This window comes from Chanodichthys erythropterus, chromosome 11, assembly GCF_024489055.1.
Source record: "Chanodichthys erythropterus isolate Z2021 chromosome 11, ASM2448905v1, whole genome shotgun sequence".
In the NCBI taxonomy this organism is placed as follows: domain Eukaryota; kingdom Metazoa; phylum Chordata; class Actinopteri; order Cypriniformes; family Xenocyprididae; genus Chanodichthys; species Chanodichthys erythropterus.
This window is the reverse complement of record NC_090231.1, coordinates 54,329,978-54,351,955: the sequence shown is the minus strand read 5'-3', so window position 1 is coordinate 54,351,955 and position 21,978 is coordinate 54,329,978. Positions and strand designations below refer to the sequence as shown.

General features: G+C 36.5%; 3 protein-coding genes across 3 annotated transcripts in view; 2 read left to right on the top strand and 1 right to left on the bottom strand.

Moving 5' to 3' along the window:
* pkd1l2b (polycystic kidney disease 1 like 2b) overlaps positions 1 to 8,941 on the top strand; it is a 54,541-nt gene extending 45,600 nt beyond the window's left edge. The window contains exons 30-34 of the mRNA XM_067400068.1: positions 3,445 to 3,605; positions 3,727 to 3,937; positions 5,111 to 5,212; positions 6,285 to 6,416; positions 8,587 to 8,941. Of these exons, the coding sequence (XP_067256169.1) occupies positions 3,445 to 3,605; positions 3,727 to 3,937; positions 5,111 to 5,212; positions 6,285 to 6,416; positions 8,587 to 8,700 (720 nt within the window). The 3' untranslated portion in view covers positions 8,701 to 8,941. The remainder of the gene's footprint in view (positions 1 to 3,444; positions 3,606 to 3,726; positions 3,938 to 5,110; positions 5,213 to 6,284; positions 6,417 to 8,586) is intronic.
* A 211-nt stretch (positions 8,942 to 9,152) lies between these two features.
* Positions 9,153 to 15,340, bottom strand: psmd7 (proteasome 26S subunit, non-ATPase 7). Its single transcript, XM_067400067.1, has 7 exons — positions 15,151 to 15,340; positions 14,453 to 14,544; positions 14,276 to 14,368; positions 14,038 to 14,135; positions 12,779 to 12,859; positions 12,603 to 12,694; positions 9,153 to 9,934 (listed from the first exon to the last, which is right to left on the bottom strand). The coding sequence occupies exons 1-7, from the start codon at positions 15,222 to 15,224 to the stop codon at positions 9,478 to 9,480; spliced, it is 987 nt and encodes a 328-aa protein (XP_067256168.1). The 5' UTR covers positions 15,225 to 15,340; the 3' UTR covers positions 9,153 to 9,477.
* A 5,296-nt stretch (positions 15,341 to 20,636) lies between these two features.
* The window catches only part of nfat5b (nuclear factor of activated T cells 5b), a 75,917-nt gene continuing 74,575 nt past the window's right edge, over positions 20,637 to 21,978 (top strand). The window contains exon 1 of the mRNA XM_067400061.1: positions 20,637 to 20,918. Within this exon, the coding sequence (XP_067256162.1) occupies positions 20,846 to 20,918 (73 nt within the window). The 5' untranslated portion in view covers positions 20,637 to 20,845. The remainder of the gene's footprint in view (positions 20,919 to 21,978) is intronic.

Genomic DNA, 21,978 nt, shown 5'->3' with positions numbered 1-21,978 from the left:
ACTCACCCTCATGTCATTCCAAACCCTTAAGACTTTCGTTCATATTCAGAACACAAATGAAGATCTTTTAGATGAAATCTCAGAGCTCTTTGACTCCTCCATAGACAGTTACACAACTGACACTTTGACGCTTTAAAAAGTTCATAAATTTTTTGTCCAAAAAATTACCATTGACACCTTGCACAAGGAGGGCAAGACACAAAAGGTCATTGCAAAAGAGGCTGGCTGTTCACAGAGCTCTGTGTCCACGCACATTAATAGAGAGGCGAAGGGAAGGAAAAGATGTGGTAAAAAAAAAGGTACAAGCAATAGGGATAACCACACCCTGGAGAGGATTGTGAAACAAAACCCATTCAAAAATGTGGGGGAGATTCAAAAAGAGTGGACTGCAGCTGGAGTCAGTGCATCAAGAACCACTACGCACAGACATACGCAAGACATCGGTTTCAGCTGTCACATTTCTTGTGTTAAGCCACTCTTGAACAACAGACAGCGTCAGAAGCGTCTAAAGACAAAAAGGACTGGACTGCTGCTGAGTGATCCAGAGTTATGTTCTCTGATGAAAGTAAATTTTGCATTTCCTTTGGAAATCAGGGTCCCAGAGTCTGGAGGAAGAGAGGAGAGGCACACAATCCACGTTGCTTGAGGTCCAGTGTAAAGTTTCCACAGTCAGTGATAGTTTGGGGTGCCATGTCATCTGCTGGTGTTGGTCCACTGTGTTTTCTGAGGTCCAAGGTCAACATAGCCATATACCAGTACGTTTTAGAGCACCTCATGCTTCCTGCTGCTGACCAACTTTATGGAGATGCAGATTTAATTTTCCAACAGGACTTGCCACCTGCACACAGTGCCAAAGCTATCAGTACCTGGTTTAAGGACCATGGTATCCATGTTCTTAATTGGCCAGCAAACTCGCCTGACCTTAATCCCATAGAAAATCTATGGGGTATTGTGAAGAGGAAGATGCGATATGCCAGACCTAACAATGCAGAAGAGCTGAAGGCCACTATCAGAGCTACCTGGGCTCTCATAACACCTGAGCAGTGCCACAGACTGATGGACTCCATGCCACGGCACATTGCTGCAGTAATTCAGGCAGAAGGAGCCCAAACTAAGTATGGAGTGCTGTACATGCTCATACTTTTCATGTTCATACTTTTCAGTTGGCCAATATTTCTAAAAAAATCCTTTCTTTGTATTGTTCTTAAAGTAATATTCTACTTTTCTGAGATACTGAATTTGGGATTTTCCTTAGTTGTCAGTTATAATCATCAAAATTAAATATATCAGTCTGTGTGTAATGAAGTTTCACTTTTTGAATGGAATTAGCGAAATAAATCAACTTTTTGATGATATTTAATTATAAGACCAGCACCTGTAAATGATGAACAGATTTAGGCTTTTATTCCCATATAAACTGACCAGCGAACAACCAGCCCAACCAAACCTGCTTGATGCGCGAGAACAAACCTCTAGCTCAAATGGGCTGCATAACACAAGAATGAACCTCATTAGTTATTGCATGTCAAGTGAACATGCTTGAGCTTCAGCTTACCACAACTGATGTGTGCGTTGATGAATGTTTATGTAAGGAATAATTGACAATGGGCCGTTGAATTCTTAGAAAATAATGCGCACCTGAGGTGGTAATGCGAAGCGGAGTGGCCATTACACCTCGGGTGAGCATTATTTTCTAAGAATTCAATGGCCTGAAGTCAATTATTCCACTTATATTACCACACCTCAAGACAATTTCAATGGTGTATTTCAAGACATTTGTCAGATTTTTGTCCTTAAAACACTCTTGTGTGTGGGACTAATTTCTTATGCATCTCATCCCAGCTTGAGCCTTGATAGCAGAATAATACAGTTGATACAGTTATTAACACACTTATTAACGCAGTTAATTAATTCAGAGAGAGAGAGAGAGATTAAGCAGCATATGTGAATTAGCCTACCTAACTCTGTGTGTCTCTCACGGCAGTACTGTCTCTTCTGAATAGCGAAACGAAACTTTAAATTTACCTACCTCAAGAATCGCACAGTTATTACCTCGCTGGTGAGTCATTTTACTGATTAATTAATCAGTGCAGTGCTGACAAAACATATCTGTGCGAGTGTGTGTCCATACTAATGTTATACAGTACGTGTGGACGTTTGAAAGAGAGAGAGAGAGAGAGAACGAATATGCACCTTCAGGACACAATAAAACATATTTTGTGGCAAAAACTATGACACTAATTTGTCGTTTTCATCCTATAGTTTACTATATTTATTTGCTTGGTCAGTGTCATTGTGGATTTTGTTTCTTTTGCAGTTGTAGGCTGTAAGGACCTTTTGAAATAACTGAAATCATTTGGCGAAGTGATATGGAGCTGTAAATGCGGTCAAGACCTGCCCAGATTTGAGCCCCGTAGTAAAAATGTGAATAAAAGCCTACATTAAATCTGTTCATCATATAAAGCAATCGAGTCTCTTCAGAAAATTTGGATTAAACCACTGAATTTCAAAATCAGCTGTCAATGGAGGAACAGAAATCACTCAGATTTCATCAAAAAGACCTTCATTTGTGTTCTGCAGATGAACAAAAGTCTCACAGGTTTTGAACGACATGAGGGTGAGTTAATTTTTATTTTTGGGAAATCTATCCCTTTAAGGATATGTTTACACAACAACGATGTACTAAAAACAAAAGTTTCTCCTTTTCCCGTACAGACGACAATGATGTCAAAGCGATCCTCGTTCACATGGATCCGCGAAAACAATTAAAAATGCTGCATTCTGCTGCCAGGCCAGTAGTTGGCGATGTCACTTTGTAAAGAAACACTACACACCTAGACTGAACATGAAATACGCATTAGCATGACGTCACCGTTTTCACAATTTCACAAAAACTTGCACTTTGTATCCCGTTTTAAAAAGTTTGTGTTTTCAGGCCCACAAAACGCTGTTGTTGTGTAAATGAACGGCCAAAACGCATAAAACGTTTTCTGTTTTTAGTTAGAGCAGAATGTTCAAGCAGCTCTTTTCAGTATAATGAAATTGAAGCATGAACGGGAGCTGTCAAGCTCCAAAACTGATAAAAAGAAACCATAAAAGTACAATAACAGTAGAATGAATTTCTGACTTGTGCTCTATGTTTCAACTCCTCTTAAACCAAACATCAGCTTTTTGTGAGGAACAAACTGAAATATTTGGAATGTAGTACATATGAGCTTTTTGACTTTTAGGATTCCTTTTTTATTATTTTTGGAGCTTGACTGACCGTTAATTTTCTTTATATGGAAAAGAGCAGCTTGAACATCATGTCTAAACATCTCCTTTTGATTCACAGAATAAAGACGTACTTAAGTAAATAATGATAGAAATTGAACTTTGGGGTGAACCGTTCCTTAAATTGCCATGCTCGTTGAATTCATATTTAACCATCTTGGGGTTGAACAGGGAAAACTGTTAAAGCGGCAGAAATGTGCATATTTCAAAAACAAGTGGAATTTGTTAGACCTGGCCATCATCATTTTAAGTTGGAGTTCATTGTCAGTGTTCATCAAGAGAACCGTGCAGGGAGACAAAGACATTGAATACTACCAGAAACACAAAGATCAGTAAGTAGATCTTTTCTTTCTAATGTTTTGATGTGAACATGAATTGAACATCCCTACATAGGACAAGCGGTTTGGAGGATGGATGGATGAGTGAACTGAACATGGTAAAAATGTCTTGCAGGTTTCCCAGTTTCCATGACACGGCTGTCATAGATGTTACTCTGGGATATCTCATGGCTTTCTTGGTTCTTCTGGCCTGTGTAAAACTCTGGCATCTGCTGAGACTCAACCCTAAACTACACCTCATCACCTCCTCACTGCAGCGGGCATGGAACGATATGTCCAGTTTCATTGTGGTTATCCTCATTATCCTCATGGCCTATTCTCTCACTGTAAGGGGCAACAACTTTCTACAGTCAATATTGGTTTAAAATCAGCATGAAATGGAAGTTGTGATAAAAAAAAATGTCCCCATTGTGATGTATATGTGAGTGAAACGGCTTCTTGAACGAGGAAAAAAATGTAGGGCGGGATTTCATTGGATGGTTGTGGTTTGCTATTGGTCGATCTCATGTGAGTGACAGGTTGTCCCGCCCTCACACCGGTAAACATCATCAGAGAAAATAAAAAAATAATAATTGTCAATTTTGATTTCGTGGTGAATTTAAAATACTGTTTTGGAAAAATAGGCTCATAAAAGTATCTTAACATTGAAAAAACTGCAAGCCACCTTTTAGCTCTATAAGCAGCCACAGTACCACAGACAATTTCTATTTGTTCCTCAGTTTCCTGTCCTTGATTCTGATAAAACACGGCTATGACCGCTTCACCCAGTGGTTCTGTGTATCACTACCCAACACTCTTAGCAACGTACACTGTATGTTATCAATTGATATTGTTCATTGAAGCTTACTGTATTATGTAGAAGAGTGTTGTGAGAAAGAGATCAAGTGAGCGAGTTTATTACCTGCATTCAGATTTAGCATTTTCCTTCAGGTCAGTCCTATGTTCATAATAAAAAATCTGTTTAAATGTCCGATGTATTATCTTGTCCTTTTAACATTAAGGGTTTTTCCCGTGACTGACAGCGCTAGTCAAAGCATTTGCCTGATGCATCTTGTTCCGTGTTCACAACAATTTAGTCTTTTCAATATAAAAGTCTTCATTACTGACTGACACACTCATAAAGACAGCCTTTGCCGCCATCTAATGGTGTAATAATGTAACTTCTGTTGCTGTTCACGTTTTTTTTCGGGTGGAAGGAAGGCTTTTAAGAAAAGTTTACTTCATGAAAGTTGCATTCAATGTAAATGTTTTATAAAAGCAATAAGGTACTCGAGGCTAGTGCTGTTATTGTGAATAAGTCACGGCTGAAGGGGTTGCAGTCACTCTGCTTCGCGTTGTGCCTAACAATGCCTTCAGCCGTGACTTATTCATGATACAGCACAGCCTTTTGACAGGAACACACTTACAATTGCAGCAAACATTGGATGGCTGCCCCATAGACTTTCATTTTAGGTGCGTTTTTTTTTAAAGAATTAATACTGTGCATTTGTTTTCAATAGTGCAATCTAATATTTGGATGGAAGCTGTACTCATACAAAACATTCCCAGATGCGTTCAGGACAATCTTCAGTTTGCAGTTTGGCATCTTCAATTATGATGAGGTACGTGAAATGATTTACAGTCAAACTTGGAAAGCAACGCAGAAAAGCTGGTAACACCTTACAGTAAGATTAACATGAACTAACCTTGAACAATTCTTCTACATTATTTATTAATCTTAGTTAATGATCAAAAGTTGTATCTGTTAACATTAGTTAATGTGGTATGAACTAACATGAACAAGAGCATTTTTATTAACTAACATGAAAAAAAGGTGCAAACATATATTGCTCATTGTTATTTAAAGGTACAATTTGTGATATTTTTTTCCGCTAGAGGTCGCTAGAAGCCTATTCAAAACAAAGGCGTAGTTTGATGACGCCAAGTTTTAGAGCGGAAACTTGGGACATGTGGTCTCCATCTCAACGGACGGTGCAAAAGAATAGGGATTGGAGTCTGGAAGAACTCATGTTCGTGGATGCGATTATTAACGTTACTGTAGTATGAAGCAGAGCAGGACCGAGTGTTGCGGGAGCTGAACGAGGAGCTGGAGCGACTGATCAACACACGCCTCACGAGCAGCAGGACTTTTATTATGACACAGTCGCCGGCGCCGCTTCCGCTTTTCCGGTCATGAGTTTACGGGAGCTTTACTTGTCGACAGAACCAGCGGCAGATGGTAAACAGTAATTATGTTCCATAAATAATTAACACAATCCACCATAAAACGTGCAAGAAGTAAATAAGGAACTGCTTGAAGCGAGCTAGTGGTTTGCTGGACGCTAGACTCTACTTCCGCATTTGTCCACGGCACTGTTGTCATGTGGTTTCTACGTCAGTAAGGGCGGTAACAAAGGTAACTGACGTCATTGACAGGCGACTGCACTGCCCCGTGTCACTGTTTAGAATGGGAATTTTCTCATGATTTACAAGTCGTTGAAAACATTAGAGATATTGTTAGTAATCAGCTGGACAAAATATATAACACTAGCTTAGTGGTTTTTTGATATTTTACTGCAAAAATTTTACATATTGTACCTTTAATGCAATAACTAATGTTACTAAATTAGACCTTATTGTAAAGTGTCACTGAAAAGCTTTTGCTTTATCACAGCTTTCATGCTATCTCTACAGGTGATGGATTCTGATCCCGTGCTCGGCGCTCTCATCATTTCCACTTGTGTCATCTTCATTACGTTTGTGATACTTACCCTCTTTGTCTCAATCATCCTTGAGGCGTTCGGTGAAGAACAGAAGGATCACCAGGTGTCATATGAGTCACTTACATATTTAATCTAACTGCTGTACATTTACACTGCAGGTCTTGATGCCCAGTTCCAACTTGTTGACCATATCCAATTTTGTTTTTTGACGACCAACTTATATCTTCTTTTAAAAGTGACCCATATCCATATCTGCATTTACACTATACACTTGGTGAAACAGCCCAAGGTAGACGTACTGACCCAGAAAAGCTTAGGTCGTAAAGGAAGTAAAAAAGACACGATTTGCAATGGACACAGATAAAATGACAATACAATCTTTTTCTTTCCGCACCATCTTTAAATGTCAGTAAAACATTGGGTTGAGCCTTCGTCCTCCATTGCACCACTGAAAAGTGTCATGTGATCACAATTGGTGTTTAGCTGAGTTGACGTCATTCGCCACTTTTGCTTTTTCAGTGACGTACAACTCGCATTGATAGGAATATCCGATCTGTCTGCTTACATGTCAGACACAAATGCATTCATATTAGATTTATTTCCACATATGAATGAGGCCTAAAATTGATCTGAGAATTTTGGAATCCATGTGCTTTTTTCCTGCTTATATGTTTGTGGGTCATATCCCATCGGTGCCACATGAGAGGAAAAAGTTAAAACGGAATTGGGTCACTTGAACCATGTAATGTAAATGCGGCTATACTGATCAGCCACAACATTAAAACCACTGAGAGTTGAAGTGAATAACATTTATTATATTATTACATTTACCAAATACCTAAAGTTGCAAAGCAGTTGCAGAGCATGTACAGCCCTGCCACACTGCAAAAATTGCTTCAGGAATGGTTTGAGGAACATGATCGTGTTCAAGTTGTTGCCTTGGCCTCCAAATTCCCCAGATCTCAATCCGATTGCACATCTGTGGCAGGGATGGGCAACTTCGGTCCTGAAGAGCCACTGTCCTGCAGTTTAGCTCCACCCCTGATAAAGACTCACCTGACAGTAGCTTTCTAGTTACTCTTTTTTGATGTTTGGAGTTGAACCCTGCAGGACAGTGGCTTTTCAGGACCGAAGTTCTCCATCGCTGATCTATGGGATGTGCTGGACCAATAAATCCAATCCATGGAGGCCCCAACTCACAACTCGCAGGATTTAAAGGGTTTATTCACCCTCAAGGCATCCTAGGTGTATATGACTTTCTTTTTTCAGCCAAACACAATCAGAGGTATATTTAAAAAAATATCCTGATTTTTCCATGGGACTGAATAGCACCCTAGATTCTGAATCCCAAAAAAGCGCATCAATCCATCATAATGGTAATCCGCACGACTCCATTGGGGTTAATAAAGGCCGTCTGAAGCAAAGAGATGGGTTTTTGTAGGGAAAATATGCATATTTGAACCTTTATAAACTATAATAACTAGCTTCCGGTAATAGCCGTACGCAAGTCAACTTACGGCGGAAGAGTGACCTCTTACCTGACATATGACGTAGGACGTCGGAGTAGCATAAGATTTGACGAACAAATTAACAAAAAGGGCAGGGTAACAAACTCAAGCTCCTCTTTTATATCAAAATCCTCCTACTTTTCTCTTTAAAAATTCTCATTTTAGACTTCTAAGTCATGACCGGTGTTTTGTTTTGCTCTATCCTCTGCGCTTCTGGGGTCACTCTTTCGTCAGAACTAGACTCGCATATGGCCGTTCTTTAGAAGCAAGTGATTATATTTTATAAAATTATAAATATGGATATTTTTCCAACAAAAACCAATTGCTTCACTTCAGAGGGCATTTATTAACCCCCTGGAGTCATGGATGCACTTTTTGGGGCTTCAAAATCTCAGGTACTATTCACTTACATTATAAAGATTGGAAGAGTCAGGATAACTCCGACTGTGTTTGGCTGAAAGAAGAAAGACATATACACTTAGAATGGTTTGAGGGCGAGTAAATTATGGTATAATTTTAATTTTTAAGTGAACTAACCCTTTAAAGGACCTGCTGCTAATGTGTTGGTCCCAGATATCACAGGACACAATTAGGATGTCTTGTGGAGTTCACTGTATCAGAGCTGTTTTGGCAGCACGAGGGGGACCTACACGATATTAGGCAGGTGGTTTTAATGTTGTGGCTGATCAGGGTAAGTTGTAAGAATAAACAGTCACTCACTGTGGTTTAAGTTTTAATAACTGAAATGACTCTTCTGATACTCAGCCTTCTGAGGAAGAGGAAATCGTCGACCTGATGTTGGTAAAGATCCTCAGTCTTTTTGGGATCAAATGTAAGAAGAAGGAAGAAGAAACTCATCATAGTGACAAGAATACCTAGTCCTCACCATTGGCCTGTGATGCATGTACAAACTGACCTCCTGCTCTATCTACCTTTTTGTCTTCAGTTACTTAGTCAGCAGAAAGAAAATTAATATCTGTAGCTGAATTCTAATTTAGAAATAACACATGGAAGTTGATCAAACTTTAATTTTCTTTTCAGGAAAAGCAAAATGTACCATTTTTATAGAGGATATTATTTCTGAAACATGTTTTTTTATAAACTAGCAAGGAGAAACGTGTTTAAATGAACTTTTCGTTTTTAAATGAACTTGTTTGAATGAACGTGTTTAAATGTTTAAATACAGTAGACGTGTTTTGAGAATGTGCTCTTTGTGAACTTGTAACAAACCGTACGCTTTGCATGTAGTGAACAAAATAAAACAGGTTAGGCCACAGGAGCTTGTTTGTCATTGCTTTTTATGATAAAAAAAAAAAAATCTCATGAGTGTAAATACAATGACACAATTACATGGCTGCAGTTGGACTTTGCTGTAACACTGGACACTTGTCTTGGTATTCTGATGGTCTAATAATGGGACTATAATGTAAATAGGTCAACCTTGATCAGGACCAAAACATCAAAAAAATGAAAGAAAATTTGCAATGAATTTCTCTCTCTCTTTTAATCAAAACAGAACATAAGTCCTTTATATCAAAAAGACAGACACAATGCCCAATTTAGACTGGAGATTGTTAAACGAGGAGGCAAAGAAACACAGAATTCCTCCCTTATTCAGCCAAGATTGTGTAAGCCCAAGTTCATGCCAGTTCAGGTTCATTTCTTTTCCTTTTTGTCCTCTTTCTTGGCTGTAGAGTCTCCCTTCTCCTTGTCTTTGTCCTTATCTTTATCCTTCTCATCCTTCTTCTCTTTCTTGCTGTCATCTTTCTCTTGGCCCTCTTTCTTTTCTGCATCACGGTTGGCGATTTTGTTATTGATGAGATTATGGAGAGCCACTACAGAGCGGATGAGCGAGGCCAGGTAGACCACAAGCATCTGGTCGTTGGTCTTAAGGTAGAAGGCCTTGACAAACTCCTGCAGGTTGACATCAGGCAGCAGATTGAACACGTCCTGCAGCTGATAAATGATCTGGTGATTGATGGGCAGTTTGCCGGTTGCAACCTTCTCCAGGTAGCTCTTGATATCCAACAGCTTGGAGTTGAGCCCTTTCAGCCCATGCACCTGATTGGTGATGCGTTGCGACAAAGTGCCAACCGTTGTGTCCTTGATATCACTGCAAGAAATCAGCAAGAGAATAAATAAACTAGGTTGCTTTCAGATATTTTAAAGTGCCCCTAATGTGCCATTTTAAAGGTTCCTAATGTTGTTTTGGAGTCTCCTGCAACATGTTTACATGTATCCAAGATTAAAAAAAAAAAATATTTATTTTCTCATAATATACATTATGGCATCACCTCTTTTCTCAAAGTGTCTGAAATGGTTCAATAAAGGACTTGGTCTCTCTAACATTTAAGACATTTTGAACAATTTTCACTTTCAGACACCAGCAAGTGTTTGAAATAACTTCCTTGCGATCCGATGGGAATTCTGATCACCGTATGATGCAGATTATGATGCTAAAAGCTACTTATGCTAATCATTGTGATGATAAATACACGTTTATGGAAAATACCAGAGACTGCATTAGGAATGTAGACAACTTGTATATGATTATAATAGTTTATTTATTTCGTTTAATGTTTTATCTGTCTCTTCCTGTGCCTCTATTGATATCATAATCGGACTAATGCATTCCCATATCTGTCATACACTCCAGTTAACGCGTATAACTCCTGTTTTCTCCTCACGAGCTCCCTCTGTTGCTCTGGCTGAAAGAATAACCGTATAGATAGACGGAGAGATCGCGCAAACCTTGAGAAAAATTAATAGCAATGCTCAGAAATGTCATGTAAACGTAATATTTTTCTAAATGTGTAAGCCTTTTGACTTAAAAGCCTTAACTGAGTTGTTTTGTGCATCAGGGTATCTGCAGATATGAACAAGTTAAATTTAAGACTTAAGACCTTTTTAATACCACCTTACATGAAATTTAAGACCTGACCTACGATGGAAACACACACATTATTTTATATGTGTGTGTATATAATTGTTATTATTAAAGTACCTGCGAAATGTACTGTAAAATGTAATTTATTCCTGTGATCATTTTCAGCATCATTACTCCAGTCTGCAGTGTCACATGATCCTTCAGAACAATTACAACAAATACAATACTCAAGAAACATTTATGATTATTATCAATGCTGAAAACAGTTGTGCTGCTTCATATTTTTGTGGAAACGGTGATATTTGTTCGTTTTCTTTGAAAAACAGGAAGTTCAATAACAGCATTTATTTGAAATTATATTACATGTATTTATCAAATATATTATTTATTAAAATATATTCTGTAACATTTTAAATGTCTTCACTCTTCACTCACTTTATCACTTTAAAGTATGACAGATTAAAGTATTAATTTTTGTATTTTTTAAATCTTACCAGAAATGTTTAAATTGGATTTCCACAATTTTAAGCAGCAAAAACTGCATTTTAACCTTAATAATATAAATAGTGAATGTTTCTTGAGCAGCAAATCAGCATTTCTGAAGAATCATGTGATACTGAAACTTCTCTTTGTAAACAACAGAATTAAAAATCATTCTAAATGCAAATTTAAACATCACAAGCAAAGTAGCATTTACAGTTAATCGAAAATGAAAACACACACCTGCTACAGCAAGCATGCTATATAATTAAATCACAGCCGTTGCAAATTATATATTTAATCCCAACACATTCATAAAAAAAAAAAAAAAAAAAGTTACCGAACACGTTTCAGCGCTGATTCTACTCGCATTTGGTGCATTGAGCCATTTGAACTCTTTTAGGGACCGTTCATATGTCGCGTCTAAAAACGCATGGAAAACGCGTCGGCGCCGCTTTCTTCTTTCCAAAGCGCTCGGGCGCTGCGGTGGCGTCTGTCGTTACTACGCAACCATGAGACGAGTTTGTTTCAGCAAATGATATATAGATTACCAGCACCGAAAATCACTTTCAGTAGCTTTGCCACGGCAGATTTATTTAAAAATGTGTATCCGTGTACAACTCTGATCAGATATTCCTACATCTTTGCTGAGCTTTGTCCTACAGATGGCGCCGCGCAGCGCTGGACCATTCCGTCGGTGACGTATTAGAAAACATAAAACATACATAAAACATTTTCGCAGTAATTTTACGAACGTACCCACAATAGCCTAGTTTATGTACCTGTTCGTTTTTTTGATAAAAATGACTAAATTAAAAAAATAAGACTTTTTAATACTTTTTAAGGGTCTTAATTTTCCCAAAATTGATTTATCACCTTTTAATACTTTTCAAGACCCCGCGGATACCCTGTGCATGCTTGTGATTGTAAATAAATGGAAATAAGTGCAACTGATTAGGTATGTTTTCTTTTTTTATGTGAAATGGTAAAACCAGTTATATTCAGCATGATTGATATGCACTTCTGACACAAATGAATAAATTACTGTAACAGTTTTTGTTGTAAAACATCGATATTGATGCTGGAATTGTAAGTCTTGTGATCTAGCAGGTTTCAGGGAAGTACTGCGGGGCTACTGGCCCAACAGTGGAAATGCAACTTGATTTTGGCCTTGGTGCTTGAGGTCTGAGGCTATTGGCCCCGCCCGGCACACTGTTAGCCCTGGCTTATACTGGCCCGAAAGTGGAAAAAGAGCTCCATTTATCTGCACTTTGATCTTTCAAAGTCTGCAGACCTTTTACATTCACAAACAGCTTGCTATATTACACACTACATGAAAGGTAATATCCAAAAAAGCACAATAGGGGCACTTTAATACATGTAAAATGATAATGTACAAGTTTGTCTGTCTTACCGCAACAAATGCTCTACACCCACTTCCTCCGCCTCTTCTGCTCCGATCTCACTGGTCACATGTTCAAACGTCTTAGACGTGGGAGTTCCATCCTTCAGCAAAAAAATAATGCCAACAATTAGCATGAGAGACCTTAAACATAACATAATATATAACAGAACTACACAAGTACTTACATCATGCACTTCCTCCACTGAGATGTAAGCTTCAGTTGGCAACCCCAGGTCTTTGGGTTTCACATCAATAATGACTAAAACCTGGGAAATACAAAGGATTTTAATAAGCTTAAATTAAGCTGTTTCTCCTGTATGGTGGGTGAACCTCATGAAACATGTCAAGAACATGAACAGAACGTATTTCAACCCAAAATCAAAAGTAAATTATATTTTGCATGAAGAAAATTAAGCCTATTTCCAGAAACATTAAGATTTTGTATTGTGGCATTATTTTCATTACAATTTAATATCCTCTGCCAAATCCCATTACTGTAAATCAAAATAATAATAATAATAATAGACAATATAAGACAAGTTCTTTTTGTACCGCCTGTAATTCAAGCATTCAGTAAAACATTACTGACTAATAACTAGAGATGCCCCAATATATCAGCCAATAATTGGTAACGGCCGATAAAAGCAATTTTTCACGCTATCGGCCGATAGCTTAAAACCAGCTTATAGTGATAGTGATACTGGCATATATCCTGTCAATCAGAAGAGGGCAGGAAAATGCACTGCATTTGGGCTTTGAGTAAAGAAACCAGTTTGATGTTCAATATTAATAGTTATTATATGGATTAATAACATTCAGAAAGTTCTTCAGAATTTAGTTAATGCATGTTAATATTAAATTGTAATGAGTTTATGCTTACAACTGAAACCATTTACTCTGAAACTAGTTGATGAAATGGAGAGAATAAAGTTATTTACATTTCTTTTAAAATGTAATTATTAATTAATATAAAATGATCATTAATTTAAAAGAAGGTATAAAAGGCAGAACCCCCAAACTATCGGTAGATATCACTCTGAATAATCGGCTATCGGTGGAGAAATTTAGTATTGGTTTAAGTAAATAGTACTAAAATAATGATTTTGTTTATATTTTTTATTAATACAAATTATTTAAATGGAATTTGTATTAGTAAAAAATATAAACAAAAATATTATAAAGATAATATTTTTGCACAAAATTATATGAAATATTTATTTTATATAATTAAAAAAAAAATATATATATATATATATATATATATATAAAATATATATATATATATATATATATATATATATATATAAAATAAATACTTTTTTCTCTAATTTTATGCAAAATATTATATCCCTTTTTGATTTTAGAATGAAATATTACCTTTTTTACCCCGGTACACACAGTGTAAACTAAGCTAAACAGTATTAAAATAAACAGAATTACATACCGAATTAGAGCAGTACTGTTTCATTAGCTCATTTATGGCAATATCATTCTTGTGCAGCTTTGGGCCCGTGTGGTACCACCCAACTATTCGCTCCCTTGCTAAAATTGAAAGAAATAACACCATGACTCCATTAGACCTTGGACATGAGGTCACGATCTATAACAATGACATAACAGATTCAATAACGCATACAAGTGCATAAAATATAACATTGACGTGTATAGTTAAGCAATCTTACCATTGACTTTCTTGAACATGCCGTACATATTCTCCAGATAGTCGTGGTCGAGGAACCAAACTGAGTCATCCTTGTCGTCCTCATCAAAAGGCACTGCCACACAATTACTAAACATTACTTACACTATATTTTTCACCAGGAAACAAATGCATTTTATACCAAGAGATGCAAACATACCAGCGAAGCTGTTGGACACATCAAGCACTTTCTTATGCCATGAGCCCAGCAGAACACCCACAACTCGCTTCTGACTGCCAACTTTACCGATCCTGTGAAACAAAGACAAGGATTACAAACAGAGACAAATACAATGTTTTTGAATGTTTAATGTATGGCTCTTTGAATATATAAGCCATGTCAGACCATGTATTACACTTGAACCTCGTCTGAAAGCCTGTTCAGAAAGCTATGCGTTTTCTATACTAATTTAGATAGATATATGTCAGATATATCAACAATACATAAAGCACATACTGAGAAAACGAGCAATACATTTGGTTTATTATTGTAATTACAATACTCTATTAAATTATATAGTCTGTGTATTCAACTTTCGTTGTTGGATAGCTTACAGCCCTACTTGACAGTAAAATGATGCACAACATTTTAATAATAATCATATCTGACTTGCAGATAGTCAGATATCTGTGCCTCTATAAGACGACGCTATAACATAAACTTTAATGTTATCAATTTCTTTCTATAATATGCCTATCGCAATGAATAAACTCTAAAAATAGTGTTTCTTTTCATGTTTTTACTTATTCTGTGACTGTATCCAGTTAGCCTTTAGCTTCTAGCGGCTACTTTCATTGACACATAATGACAGTGAGTTAACAGTTTTACCACAGCACCATCACAACACTCATATTTACCTGTTAAAATGGTCCACGACACTCAGTAGCACCAAGGGATGAACGACGACCTTTTCTACCGCTAAGTCCGGCATTTTCAATCAATAAATCCGAATACTTATGGGGAAAATATTATTTTTCTGTTGCTCAGCACGCCAGTTTCATGGACGCTGCGCCGCTTGTTCCGCTTCTGCTTCGTGTGTTGCTCACAGTGGCGCTTCAGAGTGACGCACGCGACGCACACTGGACTGGAGGAAGAATTACACCCTGATGACCTTCAACTGAAACGGAAAAGCGTGGACTGATTTAAAATTCTAAAATAATGTCATTTATTTCTCACCCTCGTGTCGTTGCACACCCGTAAGACCTTCATTCATCTTCGGAACACAAATTAAGATATGTTTTGTTGAAATCCGATGGGTGAGGCCTGCATAGGATAGCCAGCAATGACATTTCCTCTCTCAAGATCCATTAATGTACTTAAACATATTTAAATCAGTTCATGTGAGTTCAGTGGTTCAATATTACCATTTTAAAGCGACGAGAATATTTTTGGTGCGCCAAAAAATAAAATAACGACTTAGTGATGGCCGATTTCAAAACACTGCTTCAGGAAGCTTCGGAACGTTTTGAATCAGCGGTTCGGAGCGCCAAAGTCACGTGATTTCAGCAGTTTGGCGGTTTGACGCGCGATCCGAATCATGATTCGACACGCTGATTCATTATGCTCCAAACATTACAGAGGAAATGTCATTGCTGGCTATGCAGGCCTAACTGAGCCATTGGATTTAATCAAAAATATCTTAAATTGTGTTCCGGTCTTACAAGGGTGAGTAATAAATGACATTATTTTCATTTTTGGGTGAACTAACTCTTTAAGTACTCCATGTGACTCCAGTGGTTTAACCTCAGTTCTATGAAGCGATGCGTGTGTTTTGTTTGAGCAAAAAAACATAGTTTACCACTTTATTTACAAAAGAGTGTTCGCCACAATGTCAGCTCTTGCTTGAACACAACGTTGCGTCGTTATGCTTGTGAACGTGCGTTGTTGCAGATCAATATTCTCATAAAAAGTGGTCAATTATGTTTGTTTTTTTGCGCATATGAAGCACTCGCATCTACGGTGCCCTGGACATGACATGCAGGAAAAAAATAATAGGCTAAATTGTGCGCACGATTTATTAATTCGTTCCCTCGATTTACTAAAACGTGCACACGAAATAGTAAATTCAAGTTTTTTCTTGCATGTCATGTGCGGGGCTCCGTAGCATCTCTTCATAAAATTGATGTTAAACCACTGGAGTCACATGGAGTACTTTAACGATGTCTTTCCTATAGTTTTGGGCCTTGAATGTGTAAGTTGCGTTGGATCTTTATGGAGGGACAGAAAACTCTTTGATTTCATTAAAAAAATATCTACATTTGTGTTCCAAAGATGAACGAAAGTCTTACGGATGTGGAACAACATGAGGGTGAGTAATTAATTACAGTATTTTATTTTTTGGGTGAACTAACCGTATAATATCGTGTTATTGTGTTTTTAAACCATACAGACGCATAGTTTCTTGGTTTTACTCGTAGAGAAAACTATCTATAAGCAAGGTGAGCATTGCAATGTAATAATATATTAACTTAGATGTAAGTATGCTTTTATATGTGAATGCATGCATGGGCGTTGTACTTGTTTTGTTTGCTTATTTCATAGCGCTCATTTAGACACCAGATGGCGCTGTTTATCCTGTTTAGTGTTACTTTATGCATAGGTACAATTTTATTTGTTAAATTATTTATTTGCTTATTTAAATGACAGTCATTTAGCTAACTATTTATATTCAGTTAATATATGTACTGACAAATTCATAGGAGTTTTCCTGAACTCAACCTGAAAGCATTGTTATAAATCTATTACAGATAAAATCGTACAGGGCTATAAAAACGAAGGTCCATGACCCTTCTGAACATTTTGTCAAATTTAATTTCAAAGTCATTAAAAGTTGACCCCACAAATGTTGTGAACTTTGTGAACATAATACAAATGTCAGGGCCGAGATAGTGAAGTAATATTGCAGTCGTCTGAATGTTATATGAGTTTTGTGACAGTGTCCAGGTATTAATATGAAAGACAACTGAATATATATCACACAGGAATATAAAAAAGTATTATAGAGTTGTTATTATTAATGACTATAATCCATGTAGATTTTCTGCGGATTTGTCAATGATTAAACAATTGCAAAACTAAGTTGATCAGCTAATCTCATTTGCTTTGCAGTTTTATAGGCAATGAACACAATAGTATATAATGATAACACTGTATTATAATTGATTTATTAAGAGCTGTAAAAAGAGTAAATGTCAACAGCTGCTTACATCATCATTTCAAGGCTTTTTAAACTTTCGTACGTTCAAAGTTTGTATTGACAAGCTTTTCTTGTTACTGTATCAGTTTGATTTCTACTTCCTTCCATTCAAATTTGAATTGTAATACTGCATCCTGTTTTCTTCCTCAAATTAAATTCAGGAGTTGAACTGGAATTTAAAAGGCGTTCTCAATTTAATTCTGAATGGCACACAAGGGATAGTTCACCAAAAAAGTAAATGATGTTTTTGGGTGAACTATCCCTTTAACATCCATTGTGTGAGGACAATAGTGAATCTGCTGCACATGAATCATGTGACAAGCTGCCAAACATTGTGTCAAACAGTCCTCACAGCCTGCGTTGTCCCTAGACAATAATGGTTGAATTTTCCCCAAGAACATCACTGGCATCATGATGGCATGACTCTTCATACACACTGATTGGGTGCTTTGTTATACATGTTTGTTTTCCTGAGAAATCAAAAAGTGTGCAGGGGTCAAGCTGCTTTTGGTGAAATATTTTCTTAAAAAGTGTGCTCTATTTGCTTTTTTTTACTTTTTTAACATGCATATAATTGTGTCCCATTATTCATTCTATTTTTAATTGTCTGTCAAGGGCACATAGTGGATCCCCGTTCAACAACAATCATATCAGGCATAACATTATGACCACCTTCCTAATCTTGTGTTGGTCAACCTTTTGCTGCTAAAACAGCCCTGACCCGTCGAGGCATGGACTCCTCTAGACCCCTGAAGGTGTGCTGTGGTATCTGACACCAAGATGTTAGCAGCAGATCCTGTAAGTTGTGAGGTGGCTCCTATATGGATCGGACTTGTTTGTTCAGCACATCCCACAGATGCTCGATTGGATTGAGATCTGGGGAATTTGGAGGCCAAGTCAACACTTCAAACTCGTTGTTGTGCTCCTCAAACCATTCCTGAACCATTTTTGCTTTGTGGCAGGAGCATTATCCTGCTGAAAGAGGCCACAGCCACCAGGGAATACCATTTCCATGAAAGGGTGTGCATGGTCTGCAACAATGCTTAGGTAGGTGGTATGTGTCAAAGTATCATCCACATGGATGGCAGGACCCAAGGTTTCCCAGCAGAACCCTGACTGGTCTGCAGCTATGCAGCTCCATACACAACAAACTGAAGCACTGTGTATTCTGACAACTTTCTATCAGAACCAGCATTAACTTCTTGAGCAGTTTGAGCTACAGCAGCTCGTCTGTTGGATCAGACCACATGGGCCAGCCTCCCCAAAAAAACAATCAAAAAAACATTTAAGCACAAAAAGCCAGAATTTGTCTCATTCTGTCATTTAATTTATCATTACAAAAACTTAGACAGGTAGGTAATGAAATGTGAGTTAGAGTTGATCTAATTAATTTAATTTTTTTTATTATTATATTATTATTGCAAACAATTTAGAGATGACATGAAATACATCTTTGCATACATTACACAGAATGTATCAACAATATGTCCAAAGTCATCTGAACATATGGAAGAGAAAAAAAAAAATGATTTGATTCGTTAAGCTCCGAAGCAGTGTTTTGAAATCGGCCCATCACTAGATATTGTTGAAAAGTCGTTATTTTTATTTTTTGGTGCACAAAAAGTATTCTCGTCGCTTTATAATATTAAGATAGAAACACTGAACTCACATGAACTGTTTCAAATATGTTTTTAGCACCTTTATGGATTTTGAGAGTTTCAGTGGCATTACTGTCTGTGCAGGCCTCACTGAACCACTGAATTTCATCAATAATATCTTCATTTGTGTTCTGAAGATGAATGAATGACTTTTTGTTTTTTAACAATTTCATATTTTGTTTTATAATTTTTTTTTTTTTTATAAAAATCAAATTTCTTAAATATTGGGGAAGAATTTAAGCATTTTTGTTTATGTATATAAAATTTTGTTAAAAGTTAACAATGTATTCAAGACCTTTGTTAGCATTGTTTGTTAGCATAAATCATTAATATCAATATCATCTTGAAATTATTGATTTAACAGGGTAAATGCAAAATTTAAAATTGTATTTCTTTAGTTTTGTTATTGATACAATATTTAAAGGGGATTAACCAAGCAGCCTGCCAATTAATATTATCAATAATAGAGTTCCAAAAGAATTTTCCTCTGGGTGTTATTTTGTTTTTGGAAAATAGTATAAATATGTTTGTTCTTGCATTTTTTTTTTTTATCAATTAGTTCAAGACCATTTAAAATTAATTTTGGTTTTGTCATTATTGTAGAGTTAATTAACCTGTTTTTTTTTATTATTATTATTATTTATTTATTTAACTTTTTTTTTATTTTATTGCAAGTTTGAACAAGAACAACTTAATCATATCAATGGATGACATCAAACATAAATAATAAGGAAGACAAATGCATAAAGTAGTGAAAGGAAAGCAATCAAAAAAAAAAGAGAAGAAAATACAGATTTATAAATTTGACACTTTTTTGTTGTTAATCATTTTTAGTGTTATAATTAAATAGTTAAGGTCACAGAGAAAGTGGTTTCATTTGGGCAGTGTTGAGGAAAATTTACATTTATGAATGTAATATTTTGCCAACAAAATAACTAAATTTCCTATATATTCTATATTTTGGTTACAATGTGAAAAAGAACAGAATATATCACACATAGTTAAATCAATGAACAAATTAGATTTCAAAGCCAAAAAAAAAAAAAAAAAAAATTGCCAGATTGGACCAAAATTCTTTAACAAGGGGGCATTTGAAAATGATCAATTGACTCAATACTAGACTTACAAAAATTACAATTTAAACTAGCGTTACTAAATTTAGAAATAATTTCATTAGTGGGGTATATATTGTGCAAAATTTTTAAATGTAGTTCTTTAACTTTATTGGGGACACAACATTTATAGGGTAAAATTTAAGGCCAATTAATCTTATCTATTAACTCCCCTTGGAGTAATTGTTTTTCTAGACTGAAATACATTTCTTATCATTTTGTTACTACATTTTGGGTCATAAATACTCCTGTCTTCAACCAATTAACCTGTGTTCTGAATGTATTGCTCTTGAAGTGATGACGCGTGGAGTGGGCGGGGCCGCAGAGGAAACAGACAAACTAAACAGAGTCGTGCTGGCTGAGTGTGTACACACACACACATACACACACATACACACTACGAAGAGCTCTGAGCGACACAAACACTTTATTTATGATACTCAAAAGTGTCATTGCCTGCTTTTTCTGTAGCTGTCTTTTGTTTGTTTTCGGTTTTCGTGTCGGCAAAACTAAACGATGGCAGTTTATTAGAAGCTGCGGTTGAAGAGCAAGTCTGTCATTTTCTTAGCGGATCGGAGGCACTGCGATGCCCTCTGATTTCACAACGCTCTTTAGCGCGGATATCGACCTCGATTCGCCCAAGTCCCTCTACTCCAAAGGTAACTCACTTTCTGCTCACTTTCTGTACATTTACTGTGCGCGCGCGCGCGGGTTGTGTTCCAAAACCTAGTGCGCTGCCTATCTAGACAGCATCACGGGCACGTTCCGAACCAGCTCAGTTCACCATGTCTGTGTTGTGCTGTCTAGGTAGTCTGCTCACTAGGATGTTCGTGCACTCAGTCTGTGTAATGCATGCCACACTGCACTGTCAAGCAGTTTGTTGTTAGTTTGCATAGTCCATGTGACAAGTGGTTTAAATGGTAATCAAATAAATGAGCTCGTGTGAGATGATACACACATTGCATGTTTGTGTGTGTGTGTGTGTGTGAGGGGGCGGGGTGTGCAGTTGTAACTTGCATCAGCATGCATATCACTCTTTATTTGGTTTATAAATATCTCTGATGGAGTGAATGTATGAGAAGACATTCAGACATGGTTAATGGTCCTCAGATGGAGTTTGAAACAGTTTCGTCCATTTAAAACATTTTACATGGGCTGAAAGTATAATTGTGCAGAATTTGTAATCCACCTGACTCCTCTCTTCTCTTAGAAAAAAATAGAACAGCTTTGAAGTAGCAAGTTTTAACTTTTTATCCTCACTTTGTTTTACTGTCCTCAAATGTTTCCTGCATGATGCCTCTGGGTCTCCTTTGGTTATAGGAAAATTAGCTTTTCTTATGGAAACCTCAGACATCAGAGACTGTGTTGTTTTAGACAGTGATTGAAAGCTAAAGGTCTAGAGTGAATATGACTTATCTAAAGGTGTGTGTATGAGAGAAGCCAATGCTAATGTTTGAACCTGTTATTCTAGTATCATTTTTATAGTATTTATTAATATTTTTATTAACATTTATTTTTCAGTTTTCATTTTAGTTTAAGTGATTTTTTTATGTGCTTTTTTTTTATATATATATATATATATATATATATATATATATATATATATATATATATATATGTATATGTGTGTGTATACATATATATTTTGTAATGTTAGTAATTCAGCTTATTTACTTCAGTTTATGTGCTTTTGTTATTTTTATGAGAGTTCTTATATAT

Excerpts from the sequence above, each read along its gene's own strand:
- psmd7 (XM_067400067.1), bottom strand. The coding sequence starts at position 15,224 with ATGCCGGACTTAGCGGTAGAAAAGGTCGTCGTTCATCCCTTGGTGCTA. Across the intron at positions 14,545-15,150 it reads GTCGTGGACCATTTTAACAG|GATCGGTAAAGTTGGCAGTC; the intron begins GTAAATATGAGT and ends TTTGTTTCACAG. Across the intron at positions 12,860-14,037 it reads AACAGTACTGCTCTAATTCG|GTTTTAGTCATTATTGATGT; the intron begins GTATGTAATTCT and ends TGTATTTCCCAG.